Consider the following 17056-nt stretch of genomic DNA (forward strand, 5'->3'; position numbering starts at 1 on the left):
TACTACAGTTCATCAATAGTTAACCTTTTATGACACTCTCCCTCTAATCACATCATTCCCTTTCTGTTCTGTATTTTCTGAATTTTAGAGTTCTGCTCCAATCATTCCTGGGGCCAGGACTCTTGTCTTTAGTTATTGCCTTGCTATAGACCCAGTCTTAAGTAAGCATATGGTATGCTATATTTCTGTACTCTGTATTCTAGTAATTTGACCTTTTGCCTGTATTCAGACTATCCTTTTGCTTATGATTTTGTATTGTGCTTGTTTTCTTGGTTTTAACACAACTCTGGAGACTATTCTCCTGTGTTTACATTGCCTTTGTCTCCATGATTTTCTCTTTGGCACAGAAAGGGAATGTTGAGTAGTTGTCCTTTACCACCTAGGGTAAGTGAGACAAGTTGGCAGGGACAGGTGGGAAGGGAGTTTAATCTCAGGGCCCAATGGCTCTGTGTCACCTATCTGTTCCCAGAGCCTGCATTACAGGTCTTTTAATTTTCTCATTTTTTTCACATTTCCTGCTACTGTTCTAGACAACTAATTTTACTGTTTTACTGTACTTCAACTTGGTTATTTTCTGTTCTGCATGATGAGCAATGAGCAGGATTAGATATATCATACCTATGTATAGGATGAAATTCTGCCCTAAAAAGAATCAAATGGGACAAAGCATGAAAAGAAAATGGGCAATGGGCACATTTAATGATTGTGAATAATATTTAGACAGTATAAAGCATACACTGGACTGTACTGTCTAGTTTACAATATATGCCCACACACATATGCTATTCTCTGGTTGCAAACAACGGGACCATTCGGTAACTTCTATGTACCATTTTAACACCTATTTCTGTGTAATGCTGAATTTCAGAAAATACAGAAAGACATCTTTGGGCAACAGGTGGGTGGTAATATATGTGCCCAATTCCTTCTGACAGGTTACCTTCGATGCTACACCACTTATTTGCTGGCTTAGTTAATAATGTGTAATGTTTGATTGTATTCTTGCCGTAGACCATGGGCTATAATACGATCATCTCTTACTTACAGAAAGTGAGAAATCTAACCTTTTGTAGGTTTGATGCAAAGTAAAACCTGCATTTTATCACCTTTTCCCTACAATTGGGTTTTGACGCAGAAGATTGCAATCATTTCTTAGAGACTGGTCTTAGGGGAGCACTAAAACACCTAATGATGGCTTGATGTTCATTCTGAAGTAGCATGTTGTAGTGCTATGATCTTTAAGGAGCCTCTATCATTACAAAAAGGTGTATTAGAGCAGCTTGAAAAATTGTGTAAAAACTGCTTATTTCAGTATTTCTCCGATTCCATTTGTTGGCTTCCGTAAATGTACATTTTCTCTTTTCATGCCTGTGTGGAGGATGGTTATCTAGTAATTTGTAAGATTTCATGTGAATGACCTATTCTTCGATTTATCTACAACATAGGAGAACTAGAAAGTTGCCACTCTGTGTTCTAGTAATTTATTAATCTTTTATTAAATACTTACAAAAGGTGTTCTAAAACAATATAGGATAAGCAATGGAACCATTAGACAGTGCGTAGATATGTTGCATCATCAGTCCATGCAAGCTCAAAATGCAGCTACTCCCATATCATTGTTCAAGTGGTTATCCTGTATTGTTATAGCCTACCTGTTGTTGTTTTTAAAAATATTTTAATATACTAGTGAATGGACTGGAACCTACCTGGTAAATTTTTTTAAGCTCTCCTGTGTTGGGGATGAATCAATGCTACAATAACCAACCCGAAGCACAGAAATGGGCTTCACTGGCTGCCCCCAATAAAGCTGTAATGGTGGTTGTTACAAATTCACAACCCAAGAAGGTGAACACAACACCATAAATTATGCTTTTTCTGCAAAAAAAATGACCTATCCTTGAGAGACTTCATCAGGATTAAATGGATTGGGCACAACACTTAGCAAATCAAATGATGGTTGTGTTTGGACAAGCACTGATACTCTTAGCTATTTAGCTTAATAGATGTCAAACCCCCATAATCTGATATTAATTGCCTATTCTAAAGATAGGTCATCAATATTTTATTTCTGTAAAACCAGACTAATAGCATATTCTTAGGATAAACCACAAATGTGTGATCGATGTGGGTCTATTGTTCCGAACAAATTTTTGATATTCCAGCCTATGTAATATCAAGTTTATGTTTTTATTTGTTGTAACAGTATATATTAAGTGGGTTTTTTTCATCTTGTAGATGTGCCTTCCAGTCCACATGGTTTGAGAGTCATAGAACTGTCTCAGACGTATGCCAAAATCTTTTTCAATAAACCGGACTCACACGGTGGTGTCCCTATTCATCACTATCAGATGGATTTTAAAGAAGTGTCTTTAGATACTTGGAAAGTTGTCCATTCACATGGAACACAAAGTGAGTAATGTTTCTAGCTTGGTCTTCAATTGGGTAATGGCTTATATTATTACTCTTAAACTGTGATGTTGCTTTACCTCTTGATAGTTTCAGAGTATTCAAATGATCTTTCAAATTACAGGTGGCCTTATGTCTACAACTAGTGTTTGGTAACATAAACCTTCGATAGTTGTCAGCCAAAGTATTTCTCCCGACTCATCAATACACATGCAAGACAATTGTACTTAGGATCAATGGATAGAGTAGTATTCCCCCAAAACATCCAATGATGAATTATCTTTTGGAGGAACAAAAATGGGGTATGATAAAATCGAACATCCTTTCTTCCCCAATATCAGTTTTAGGGGGGGGAGGGGGGTAGGTAGCTGGGGAAGCAATTGATGGAGTCTTAAAAAGCTCCTGTGGGGAGAAGTAATTTATGATTGGTGTAGAAAGGGTGGATTTACTATTTATGCATCCAGTGCAATTGATTGGAGAACCAGAGATCAAGCTTGTTTCACAGTAGTAGTAATGCAGTAAATTATCTTGTTCCCGTTCTGCCCTTTTTAACAGGGGCCCTTAGACTGAACATTCCTTGGGACCCAAAAATTCCAGATCTGTGCCTGACTTTACTTCATGGAAGAAAATTGTTTTTGTAGATTAAAAAGTACAGAGAAACCAGCATTGTTATTATCTATTCCTCACTTCTTCCTAAATGTAGTGAAGTCAGTCTATGGGTCCCTATTATCAATTTATAGATTAACATATCTAATTTATTTATGGGTTGATCTTTTTTAAGAATGTTATAAAGTTTCTTTGCAGTTATCATGTATGTTATCTATAAAAAACTAAATAAAAAGTTTTGGGTAGGGCTGGAAATACCTGTATCCCCGTGCTTATTGATATAAATCTGGTGCATCCTATACAGTTAATAAGACATTTGAGCAATTGTGAGATGTCTTCAAACTTATAGAGGCTTTGACAAGTTAAAAAGAATGAAAACATATCCAGAGAATATTTTCTAAATTTTAGATTTGCGGTTCAACACTTTACCTCTCCAAGGGACAGCTGTTCCAAAAAAAAAAAAAAACGAATAATAGGACTTAACAACAACCACCACAATTTTGACCATTCAAATCTAAAAATGGGTGCTGCTCCATCGACGGTGCTCCTGAAGAAATATTCTTTTTAGTTCTCTACTGTTAAGTAAGAGGTCATGAGCTGAATAGCCTAAAGGTCCAATTAGAAATTTGGATTCAAGAACTAATGACCTTGAATTCTCAAGAATGGTGGTAACTAGAGAAAAAACTCTAAAAAATCAGTGGAGCAGCATCTGTTAAAGGGCATGAAGAGTTGGATTTGATGGAGGAGATGAAAAGGTCTCCTTATACAGGTTGCAAACTCACATGAAGTTCCCTCTACATACAGCATGTCATTGACTTTAGTTTTTGTAAGTTAAATATCAGTGAAAACTTGACAATGTTATATGAGGGAGAGAGGGAACCCTACTGCAGGCAAGACTTACATTCTGAATTGTCAGTTGTCAGGGGCAGAGCTTAAAGGGGGGTTCCCATCTGTGCATGCACATTTATTTAAATTCGTTTGTCATATGTAGATATTTCTTCAATTGGATGTTATTAAAAAAATGTTCTTGTGTGAAGATAATTTCTCATAAAGGTAGTCATATGGTCCTTTAGAAACAAGACTGTGTCCTTGGATATGACCACCGCCGCTGGAGTGATTGCACAAAGAAACAAAACGTTTTTGTATAGGAAATTTCCAGGAGTTACTGCATGCCCTACAGCCATCCTGTGGTAATGAACGCTGAATCCAGGTGGTCAGACAGGGGTCAATAGCGCATGTCTGGCCACCGATGCCAGAGTGCAGGGTGGTCGTATCCAAGGAAAATATCTTGTTTCTAAGGGACAACCTGGCTACATTTATAAGAAATTATCTTCACACTGGAACATTTTTTTAATAACATCCAATTGAAGACATGTTTACATATGGCAAATGAATTAAAATAAATGTGAATGCCCTGTTGGGAATACCCCTTTAAGGTGGACAATTCTGGGGGCTTGGCGGTGGAGTTGATTTGACTTGGTTAATAGGTGGGGCTCAGGTCAAGGACAACTTAGGCACATCTAAGCATCTGTGAATATTTTCCATTACCATATGAAAGGCTTACAATCCTTAGACTTTCTGTTAACAGAAATTAAGGTTGTTTCTCCGATTTTGTAAAAGATTGGAATCTTGCAATCCTTTCTATGCTGTGAAAATGTAGGACAAGCAGATGTGACAGAATCTGAATGTGATAATTACAAGATGGTTTGTGAATTACCGTTATGTATTTTTCTGGTATTACTTTAATGGCATTTTTTTTTATAAACAGCAATTGTTGTTCTGGCCAATTTGGAAGCCAACACAACTTATGAAGTCAAGGTTGCTGCTGTTAATGGGAAAGGACAAGGAGAATACAGTAAAATAGAAATTTTTCAGACTCTTCCAGTCCGTAAGTATAAAACCCATGTTAATTTCTGTTGAATTCATTTTGTGTTTAATGTATTGTAGTGTTTATTATGTTGTGCAATTTACAAAGGGCATGATGCAGGTCACGATACACGTGGCAAGGTGAAAGTGCAGGTTCAGGAGCTGAATCTGTGCCCTATGTACTAGGTAAAGAATATGCAAATAAGTTTCCTTGGATAGGAAAACAAAAACTAAGCCTATGGTGCTGCCATAAATAAGGTGGATCCTTTCACATCAATGTCTGACTTTCAGGAAGTCTAGTGACTTGACATGGGTTAATAGCCAAACTAGTAAATCTCTTCCCTAAGGACCAGGATCTCAACTGTAGACATTGCTGCTTTGATGTCAATACACATCATCAGTGCAGTATAGGGAGGTGGTTTGTAGAGGGAGCCATGATATTTAATATAGCAAAGGAGGCAAAGTCTTCCTTTTCACATTTTGAAAACGTATTTGCATATTCCTTACTAGTGTTATTTGAACTGAAAAGTTGGGGTTTACACTACTATTCCAGCGACACAGGGCACAGCCCTTTTGGGGAGGATTCCCCGCTTTCCTTTTTGCTTTTTAAGCCTCTTGCCTTTTGGGGAGGATTGTTGCTCCCCGATAAGGTTGTTGGGAGCAATGTCCCTCCCCTAATTGGGGTTTCAGGTCCAGGTTCAAATGAATTTTATTGATAATTGATATGAGAGTAAGAAGAGATGGATAGCGTACAGATAGATAGATATGAGATAGATAGATATGAGATAGATAGATAGATAGATAGATAGATAGCTATGAGATAGATAGATGATAGATAAACAGATAGATAGATAGATAGGTAGATTGCAGGCAACGTTTTGTTGCCACATCCATAATAAACTTCACCTTTTAGTGATCTTTGGACTTTGGAGTGCTGCCTGCAATGTATGGTATATATCTCTTGGGGTCTTTTGCCAGACTCATGGGGGCACTGCACCCCTCCTACTAAGGAGCCTGTTTTTTCCATGGTGCTGATCTGGACTTTCCATAGGATAGATAGATAGAGCAGAGATTAGATAAGATGAATCATGTGCACAGCGAGGAATTGCAATTTTTTTCAGCCTTTGACCTTCTTTACGCCAAGTGGCGCAGAAGGGACATAAAGGGGCAAGGGGTGGGCCGAGACATTGTGGAGGACTATAGCCTGTGCAATAACTGGCTGGTATATCCAGCACAACCTGTACTCCAATTTTCCCCTATAAAATTAACATATGGATGAATAGAAAGATAGGTAACAGATATGAGGTATGTGACCGGATGGATTGATGGATCGATGGACGAATAAATAAGGACAAGATATTTTTGTTTCCTGCTATTTAACAACTCAGAAACAACATAATGGCAATGTTGAACTTTGTTCACCTAACAGAGATAACATGCTCATTATGTGAAGTTTTACATAATTAAGTAACTTTATTCTTAGAAACTGCTGTGAAATAGTGTAAAAACTGCTGATAAAAAGTAAAACTAAAGACTTGCTTTTTTGTGCCAGCTGGTCACTTTGTGCGGCTAATTACAGCCGGTCTGTGGCGATGCCCGGTGCGCTCACCTAGGTGCCGGTACTTCACATAAAGCTTTCTAGACACTGACAATGGAACCAATAATTCAGACAAATTGAATGCAAAACTAAACACCATTTTGCAATAACTGAATCCATTAAATTACAGCCATTAGAAGTACAACATGACCTTGGATTTCCTTGACTTTTGCAGCAGTACCGGTGGAAAATTGTATTAAAAACCATTTGGGAATTGTTTTTGCATAAATGTAGCATTTAACAGTTTAACCTTGCAATCAGTGGAAAGTTTCCTCATTCACAGGCACACGTTTTAGGTTAATGGGTTCATAAGAGAAATATATCCTTCCCAGACACGGCACCTCTCTTGTCCATGGGCTGCATCTGCTTATCTTCAGTAGTCAGTTACTATGAAATGGCTCTAAAGGTAAACCCTTTAACTATTTTATGGAGATCAATGCAGCTTCATGGTCACAGGTTCCATTTGTGATGGTCTACCCGATATGCAGAGCATGATCGTAGGATGTACCCCTTTAAGAACTTCAAAGTTAAAGTGGCTTGATGGCCATCTCCAGAAGCTTACATCTATAGGTACGTTGGACTATATAGGTCAGAGTATCTTCTTCTACGCACAGTTCCTTTGAAACAAGGACAATCGAACTAGTAGCAGCAGAATACTAAATAGTCTGGTGGCCACAAGACTAGATGCCATCTGAGTAATTCACCTTCTCCTGAAAATCACTTTTCAGTTTGGGGGTCCCTGGCTTCCTTGTTTGCCACATGGTGTCCGATCTGAAGAAGTCCTTTCTTATCTATTTCTAGATATTTTAGATATTTTCATTTCTATCTTTCGAAATCTAATTGGCTAGACTTGTCAAGATATGTATACCACAAATTAGTCTGGTTTTCTCATAGCAACATGAGATCAATTAAAGGGGTTGTTCAGTTTTTATGCTATCCACAATCTGAATCTTTTTGTTGGGAACCTTCACTGCTCATAGGTTTGACAGTCCTGTTTCTTATAGTTGGTAGTGCTGCAGGTCAAATATGAGTTCTGATGCTCCATTCAAGGTTTATGGCAGAGTCAAAAGAAGCATAGCACTAAGTTATCTCTGGCAGTCCCATGGAGGATAATTGAGTGTTGCTAGAGATAGCCAAGTGCTACGTTTGCATGGACAATGCATGGGGAATCTCCTGACACATGCCTGACTTGAGAAAACTGTACCCTTGTTCTTCTGTATGATGTGGTTCAATTTTTCATAACCCCACTCATAAGATTTATATCCTTCATCCTGTGATCGGTGATAGTATTTAACTTTAGACAACCCCATTAAGCATGGACACATCTGTGACGCCATTTCTTGTGGCGTCAGGTCAGGTACAGAAAACTAGATACTTAACTGCCGATCCATACCCCCGGTGCTCCTTATTTGTCGTCGTTATTGACAAAACATAGAAGGAGGCATTGCTGATCACACCACCTTTCTACATTCTGGGATTAATGGTAAAAATTGGGGTCTAAATGTTCTTCATTAGTTTATGAATTAGTCAATACACCCAGACCAGTCTTCTTTTATAGTTGGAATCAGGCTATGCTTCAATACCAGATACAACCCAATGACAACAATGGTGTCATAGATGTAATACATCCCTTCAACTTTTGGAAGAAGTAGTAATGAAATATGCATACATTGTTAAAAGAATTCTAAATACAATGGGGCAATGTTAAAGCTATCATTTAGGTCCCGTTGATCTTCCCGGAGGGATCCCTGTCAACCTTCAGGTAACTCCTTTACAAATTAATTAAGTAATTAATTAATTACTTAAATTATTTATTTTAATTTTATTGATAGTAATATCTCATTGTCAACTTGTCATTCTACCACTGAATGTGTCTGTCTGTTCTTTCTCAGGAGAACCAAGCCCTCCATCTATTCATGGTCAGCCCGGCGCAGGCAAAAGCTTCAAGCTCAGCATAACAAAGCAAGATGACGGAGGCGCCCCGATATTAAATTATGTGGTCAAATACAAAAGTGTAAGTATATTTATATGAGTTTTTTTATCATTTATCAATCCAAAAGTGAATATCCACTGTGTAATATTATTTTTTAATTATAATTGAAAGTTTAAATTATTGAAGTAATTAATATTTTAATAGATTTTATTTTTTTACACAGTGGGGAGAATCTATTAAAGTGGAGTTTTAAATGGCAGTAATAATATCCCAACCTCTTGCGCACGGAGTGGTACATTTACTTAGAGGTTGTTTACACCAGGTTTGACTTGGCAGAACTTTCAGCTGTAGTCTCCATCAGTTTTCCCAGCAGAGACTATAGCAAATATTCTCACAGCCCCCTCCCTCCGTCTACTCCCTGCCCCCTGCCGCTCAACAAGCAAAGATGGGGATTCCCTTTGCTGTAAATCTAATGTAGTATTCAATAAACACCTGATGGTGCTATAAGGCAGAACAATGGGGGGGTGGGTTGTGAAATGGTTTAACAGTGAGCTAAGAGCACAGCAGTGTAAGGACTTGCCCTCAGAAGCTACAATTATAAATTATAAATTCAATTTTCACAGCTTTCTAGAACTGTTACTTAACAAAGGGAAGATTTATCACCACTTGTCAATTTTTTTCTACTTTGAGACTTTTTTTTGTCACAGTTGAGACTTTTTTGTCTCAACTGAAACAAAAAAGTCTCAGAAATAGTAAGAAAAAAACAAAAAAACTGAAAATGTGGTGATAAATCCCCCTCCTCTACTGGCTCAGGTTTGTATGGTCTACACTGCTGGTACATTCCTATTAATAACATGTAACTCCTCTAGTGATAACTATTAATTTCCCGCATTTTATATTTTACACTTGTAAAACAGGTGGTTTAGAGTTTTCAAAGGAAATAAGCACAGAAAAGATACATTATAATAAAAACAAATGATATGCTGTTACTATGTGTTCATTGCCTGTTCTTTTCTTTATGTTAAAAATTGAATAAAAATAATATGAGTAGGCTTAAAACCTAAAAATCACTGCAATACTTTGTTAAAGATTATAATTGGAGTTTTGTGTTCTTCATGGCGAGTGAAAGAGATGAGATTACAATGATACACTGGATGAACAGGAATTCATTTTCGGGTCGATCAGTGAAACAAATGACATTAATTCTGAAATGTTCTAATTTACAATTCACTCATTTGTCAAAATGTTATATTTATTCCATTGTGTTCATTCAATCTACATTTTCAATTAATTCACAGTTCCTCCAAAAATGGAAATGTTACCTGTGAGCATCAGCCCAAAACTCAGATGTACGCATTGAGTCATGAAAGAACGCAATTTTATTTAATTTGATGCACTTATGTGATTTTGCCTGTGTTTTCTTACTACTTTTTTCCATTCAGTTTAGTAATTGGACAGATTTTTGGGCTCCATACTTATTGGACAACTGCTAGTTTTGTTTTTATGTATTTATTTATTAATTCATTATTAGTTATTATTGTTATTGGTGAGGGAACAGAGCAATGTAGTTACAGGCGGTCCCCTACTTAAGAACACCCAACTTACAGACGACCCCTAGTTACAAACGGACCACTGGATATTAGTAATTTACTGTACTTTAGCCCTAGGCTACAATAAACAGCTATGACAGTTATCAGAGGTGTCTGCAGTTAAGCTTTATTGTTAATCCTGGTTCTTATGACAATCCAACATTTTTAGAATCCAATTGTCACAGAGACCAAAAAAATTTTGGTTGCGGCTACAATTTTAAAACATACAGTTCCGACTTACATACAAATTCAACTTAAGAACACACCTACAGACCCTATCTTGTACGTAACCCTGGGACTGCCTGTATTGCGTATTGTAGAAAATACTAAACAGATGGCTTTTCAGGTTTGGAAGGTGGATGACAGTCTGAACCATTTTTTTAGAGAGTTCCGTGGGTCATGGGGTAATACATTAATAACTTATTTAGGTATTGATTTTATTTTTCTGTGTACTGCTTAGGACTTTCGTTTAAAAAAAGCTAAAAACAAGTTAAAATATTAGATAATATTATAAATAGCTGAACATATAATATAGTAAGTGATTGGCGGGGGTTTTACCACTTGGAGCCGCTACTGATTCAACGAACAGAAGTCCCTTGTACTCCAAGAGGTCTCCATTAAAACTCTTGCCGGTGTACTGCCTTTCAGTCAACTCTATGGAACTGGTAGACATAATAGGTCCACAGAATATTTTATTAGTATGTGATTTATTGGGGTCTGAGCATCCCCACACTGGTTTCTGGCATAGAAATTCCTTCTACTCCCACCCTACAGATTAGTGGTGTTGTAGGTTTGCAGCAGCCCCAATAAACTTTATGGGACAGCTGAAGATGGAGTCAGGTTGTACCGGAATAATTGGTGTAACGGAAAACAGAATCAATATCATAGGCAAACAATGGAGTTGGTATCAAAGATAGAAAATCCAAAGCACTGCAGATGTGCAAAGCTTTGCTACAAACAATGGCTCTTCAATGCTTAGACCTTTCCCATTAGGAGATTGCCCTTTATCACCATACACTAATTGGTATTATACAGACTTGATTTGGGGGCTCTGGTCTTTTAAAACACTGGAACTGATGTGTGTCTTGGGACCTAGAGCCGCAGGGCTGGATCATGATGATGTGACAAGGTCAGAGAACAGTGAGGGGCATGGTTAGCACAGGGAAAGGGAATGGCAGGTGACACAGTGGGCCTAAAAAAATCCAAAAACACTTAACTGCCAAAAGACAAATGTAAAAAAATTAATGTACAAGAAAAAAGGTGCACCTTTTTGATGTATAAACAAAAAAGAACCATGTACATGTTGCATTTAGAAGGATTGATTTGGCCTCTGTTTGTAGGCATTAAAATGATGTTAAAAAACAGTAACATATTATACCTCTTGTCTATTGTGGTGCCGTCCATCAACAATGATCCCCGTTTGCAAATAGAGAATGCATAGACAGATAGGGGGATATTTATCGCACGAGCGCCAGCGTATGATCACCCCGCCGCTGCAAATTAGCAGCCCGATACATCAAGAGGCTTCTGCCTCTTAATGTATTGGGCTGCCAGCAGCGCAGCGTGTAACCTATGCCAGGCAGGGCATAGCGTAGAAAAAAACGCAGCCGGCGACTTTTCACGTATGAAAAGTCGCCGGCAGCAGCGAGTGCACAGGCGTGAGGACATTAACGCGCGCGCCGGCCCACTCCCAGCGGGCCGCGCCCCTCGCTCAGCTGGCCGCGCCCCCCTTCACGCCCCACTGGCGTGAAGGTGGCGGATTGGGGAAAATAATCGCAAAAGCTAGCAATAAGCTAGCATTTGCGATTATTTCAGGGCCTCTGCGCCACTGGCGGTGCGCAGAGGTCCTGATAAATATGCCCCAGAGTCTAATGCTGTTCAGCCTAATAACAACCTCACACAGTAGACACAATCCCTCAACATTATGTCTTCAGTTAAATCTTCTTTTGCTTAAAGATGGTGATGGGAGGCAACATGCTGGATTGGCAGTGAGGACATCATTCTCTACTTCCTTTTAAAATGCTTGTATGTATTGTATCCCAAACAACCCTTTTAAGGGCACTTTAATTCATGAATGGTGTATGAAATTCCAGTCTTAGTTGCTTCTTTACAAACTATTCCGCGCTTTATTTCCGTAGATCTCATAGTGACAGTCACATAAAGAGGGTAGATTAAGTTCTTTTCTCAGATGCTGTTGCTCATCACATCAAACTGAGACTATGGTGAGACTCGGCTATAAATCAACTAAAGTTTTCAAGCTGCAAGATTCAGGGGAACTGACACAATTTTGTCTTCTCTATCAGAAATGAATATATTGTTATACTGCAGGTGGGAAAACAATTTTCCTGTGAAATCTCAGCAGCTCTAGGATATTGGCTTCTGTCAGATAGACTGGACACTTTTGATTGAATATTCGAGTGTGTCAAAAAATGGAAGTTCGGAATCAAAAAGTGAAATACCATAATCGCTGTTACTATTGCTAAGAGAGGATTAACATTATGACAAAGATAAAATCTAATCCAAGCTTTAGTTTTTGTATTGAAACGACAACATCCCGATCATTCATTATTAGAGATGAGTCCAATCTCGTTTAGTTCATTTTCTAGGAGTTTTTTTTTTTTTATTAAGGTTAGAATTAGGGTCATTGTTGACCTAAACCATAATTCTAACCCTAATGCTTACCCTAACCCAACATGAGTGTTTTAGAGGACTAGAGGGTGTTCAGTATCAATTTCCATAACAGTTGGAGCAAAATCGATTTGGACCGATTTAATTCAGATCCAAATAGGATCTTTTTTAAAATTTCAAGGAATTGAACCTAGAATGATTAGCTAATTTCTATTTGATGTGTGAAAAAAGATTGATCTCATTCCATTTAAAACAAAGAAGCTACATTTTTTTCAGTTTTTCTTAATTAATAGGCCCTGTATAAAGTACCTCTTTAACTCCATCTCCCACTCTCCGAATTTTGTAAAATTATACAAAACATTTTTTAGAAATTGGATACACACACTGGGCACCATTGCAAAATCTGTACCAGACCCCAAGCTATAATGTAATGTTTATAGCACAGATCGTCTCATAAGGACTGTTTAAGACTTCTGGCCAATGGGGTAAACATACCCTCTGCAACCCCATCAAGTTACGCCTCTGCATTTAGGCATACCATAGTGATATAGACAAGTATGGATTACATTACTGCTTCTTACAATATAGAGGTCCACTCATTCATATAAGTAATGAGAGGACCTAAGTGAAAGAGTTATTGGCAGGGGGAGGTTGAGCCAAACCCAGACCCGGCCCCAAACCCAAAATATGCAGTTCAGGTCCACTCAACACAAGTTGATATGTTTATATAGTGATTCATATAGTAAAACAGATCAATTATGATTATCATAGTTGTCATACACATTAGTGGTATACCTGCTAGTGATGAGTGGACCCATTCAGGTTTAGGTTAGCCAAGTTTATACAAACATTTGGTTCGCTTATCTGAACCTGAAATTCCAAGGGGAAAGCTTGGCTGTTACTGTTGGGGGTAAGCCTCAACCTAGAAACCAAACTTCTGTTTGAAGTCTGAGTTTGGAACCCGAACCTGCAATATTAAACACAGACCCACTTGACCCTATTACCTATCTCCAAAGCTTTGAACCACTTTTGTGGTAAATCAAGTTGGTAGAATTGATCTGTAGAATTGCACATCCAATCCAACACTAACCAAATGTTTGTAATTCAGGAAATTTGAAATGTTTGAGATTGGGTTCAGAATAATGAATAAAAATGGCTGCTACCAAATAAGATTGCAGAAGATAAATCATCTAACCTAAGCAGTGGGCAGGTAGTCTGATCTCTCATCAAACCTGGATTGGTTTTGACTTTGAACAGCCATTTTGTTGAAGGTTACAGGAGACGGAAAGAATTGAGTGTTGGGCACATGTTCAGTTTCTTAGCTTAGCATTCAGCTTGCTTTCTTTTTCAGAACAGGAGCACATAGAAAAGAAGATTGTTTGATAAAGAGGGAGAGAAGAGGCAGGTGAAACAATGTGACTTTAGTTCAGCCACAGCCAATATATTACAGGAGACTTTATAGATAGGGACAGTGAGATTGATAGGATCACAATCACCAAGCTGCTGCCATTACACAGTCTGTCACTCAGTGATGGGCACAGTAAACAAAGCTTGGAAGTTTTGCTCATTTCTTCATTCTCATTTCTCCAAGGAGTCCCCTCCAATATACCCCTGCATACACTGATGTTTCAATTCATTGGTTACACTAAATGGTCTCAGATGTTGGGTTTTAGAAAGTTTGGAATTTAGGGAAGTTACAAGAAAAAGTCAATCCAGTCTTTGGAACAACCTGCACTTCTGCATTGTTAACTAATCAAAAGGAATAGGATTGTTATATAAATGGTAACTTAGAAGTGGAGATAACTTTACAAACTGAATAAAAATGTTAATTTATCTAAAAAATGTATTTCATTTGCTAGTATGAGGAACAAACAATTGTGATAAGTAGTGATCAGCAGACCCGTTTATGTTTGCTGATTTTAGCCAAACCTTAAACAAGAGCTTGGTTCCGGTACCCAGACCCAAACACCCACTGATAACACTTGTGGTTGTAGCTGGCACCGATTGTGGATGTTAATCCTTTCAATGCCACCTAGATTAAAGGTATGAGTCCACACATCAATATAGAACCCTTTAAAGCCACTGACATGTCCACCACCATTATTCCAAGGATTGTCACTCCCCGTAACATCAACAGAGAGTGAAAATCCTAGAGAAAATGGGATTGTGAACCCGCAACAGCATTTAAATGCTATTAGCAGATTTTCCAACAATTTTTAAATGGTTAACAATAGAGATGAGCGAACACTAAAATGCTCGGGTACTCGTTATTCGAGACGAACTTTTCCCGATGCTCGAGTGCTCGTCTCGAATAACGAACCCCATTGAAGTCAATGGGAGACTCGAGCATTTTTCAAGGGGACCAAGGCTCTGCACAGGGAAGCTTGGCCAAACACCTGGGAACCTCAGAAAAGGATGGAAACACCACGGAAATGGACAGGAAACAGCAGGGGCAGCATGCATGGATGCCTCTGAGGCTGCATAATCGCACCATTATGCCAAAATTATGGGCAACAGCATGGCCATGACAGAGTGACAGAATGAAGCTAGATAGCATCTAAAACATCCAATAATTGACCCTGACACTATAGGGGACGGCATGCAGAGGCAGCGGCAGCAGGCTAGAGAGTGTCATGGCGACATACCCTAAATGGACTCAGGCTTCAAACCAATGGGTGGCAGAGAGGAACCAAAGGAGGTGAGCAAGAAGCGCTCAAATAATATCGGTACATGATAAAAGTTTGCCAGTATATTTTGTGGATTACACAGCAGGGTGGCGACAAAGTTAACATGGAAGCCATGAAAACAACCCAAAATTCTGCCTGACACAGCTCGTTTGATAAGGGGACCATGTATGGAGGCAGTGAACTAGTAGTAGATTAAAGGTGCTGCAGTTAAAACTATGTTAGTTGGATCTTGGCATGGAGCTGGCGCTCCGCTGCCAGGCGAGCTTTCGCCAATCCAAGCCCCTGTCTATAGGCTACTCCCCAAACAGCACTTCTAAGAACCTTTTGTATAAGATCAAGTGTAGTAGCGTTCTTATAAGTTTAGGATATGGCGGGTGAGGGGAATGTAAACAGATGCGCAAGAAGCGCTGAAATAATATCCCTAAATGGTAAAAGTTTGCAAGTATATTTTGGGGATTACACAGCAGGGTGGCGACAAAGTTAACAACTTTGATGTGGAATGCCCTGTAATAGCTCTTGGGCGGTGTGCCTTTTATCGCCTAGGCTCAGCAGTTTCAGCACCGCCTGCTGTCGCTTAGCGACGGCACTGCTGCTGTGCCTAGAGCTACCGACTGATGGCGCCATGCCCACGGATGGTAATTCGGAGGAGGAGGAGGTGGAGGAGGGGTGGGAGGAGGTATAGTAGGCCTTTGAGACCTGGACCGAGGTAGGCCCCGCAATTCTCTGCGTCGGCAGTATATGACCAGCCCCAGGGTCAGACTCGGTCCCAGCCTGCACCAAGTTAAGTGTAGTAGCGTTCTTATAAGTTTGGGATATGGCGGGTGAGGGGAATGTAAACAGATGCGCAAGAAGCGCATGATGCGCATGGAGCTGGCGTTCCGCTGCCAGGCGAGCTTTCGCCAATCCAAGCCCCTGTCTCTAGGCTACTCCCCAAACAGCACTTCTAAGAACCTTTTGTATAAGATCAAGTGTAGTAGCGTTCTTATAAGTTTAGGATATGCCGGGTGAGGGGAATGTAAACAGATGCGCAAGAAGCGCTGAAATAATATCCCTAAATGGTAAAAGTTTGCCAGTATATTTTGTGGATAACACAGCAGGGTGGCGACAAAGTTAACAACTTTGATGTGGAATCCATGAAAACAACCCAAATTTCTGCCTGACACACCTCGTTTGATAAAGGGACGATGTATGGAGGCAGCTATATGGACGACTTTTGGAGGTAGCAATGGAGACAACGTGTGGAGGCTGCTATGGAGACAATTTAATTTGGATAGTGCCTGTATGTGGCAGTCCCAAACATTTTTCAAACCAGAGGAGCAGGTAGGTGGCCCTCCAGTAAAATGGGATAGATTGAGTGCCTGTATGTGGCAGTCCCAAAAATGTTTCAAACCAGAGGAGCAGGTAGGTGGCCCTCCAGTAAAATGGAATAGATTGAGTGCCTGTATGTGGCAGTCCCAAAAATTGTTCAAACCAGAGGAGCAGGTAGGTGGCCCTGCAGTAAAATGGAATAGATTGAGTGCCTGTATGTGGCAGTCCCAAAAATTGTTCAAACCAGAGGAGCAGGTAGGTGGCCCTGCAGTAAAATGGAATAGATTGAGTGCCTGTATGTGGCAGTCCCAAAAATGTTTCAAACCAGAGGAGCAGGTAGGTGGCCCTCCAGTAAAATGGAATAGATTGAGTGCCTGTATGTGGCAGTCCCAAAAATTGTTCAAACCAGAGGAGCAGGTAGGTGGCCCTGCAGTAA

The 17056-nt window shown here is 39.3% G+C and overlaps 1 protein-coding gene across 3 annotated transcripts in view; it reads left to right on the forward strand.

Moving 5' to 3' along the window:
- NCAM2 (neural cell adhesion molecule 2) overlaps positions 1-17056 on the forward strand; it is a 240759-nt gene that overhangs the window by 169718 nt on the left and 53985 nt on the right. For all 3 annotated transcript variants that reach the window (XM_072138586.1, XM_072138588.1, XM_072138587.1), the window contains exons 12-14: positions 2236-2409; positions 4781-4900; positions 8368-8489. In XM_072138586.1, coding sequence (XP_071994687.1) covers positions 2236-2409; positions 4781-4900; positions 8368-8489 — 416 coding nt within the window. The remainder of the gene's footprint in view (positions 1-2235; positions 2410-4780; positions 4901-8367; positions 8490-17056) is intronic.

Source organism: Engystomops pustulosus, chromosome 2 (genome assembly GCF_040894005.1).
Source record: "Engystomops pustulosus chromosome 2, aEngPut4.maternal, whole genome shotgun sequence".
Lineage (NCBI taxonomy): Eukaryota > Metazoa > Chordata > Amphibia > Anura > Leptodactylidae > Engystomops > Engystomops pustulosus.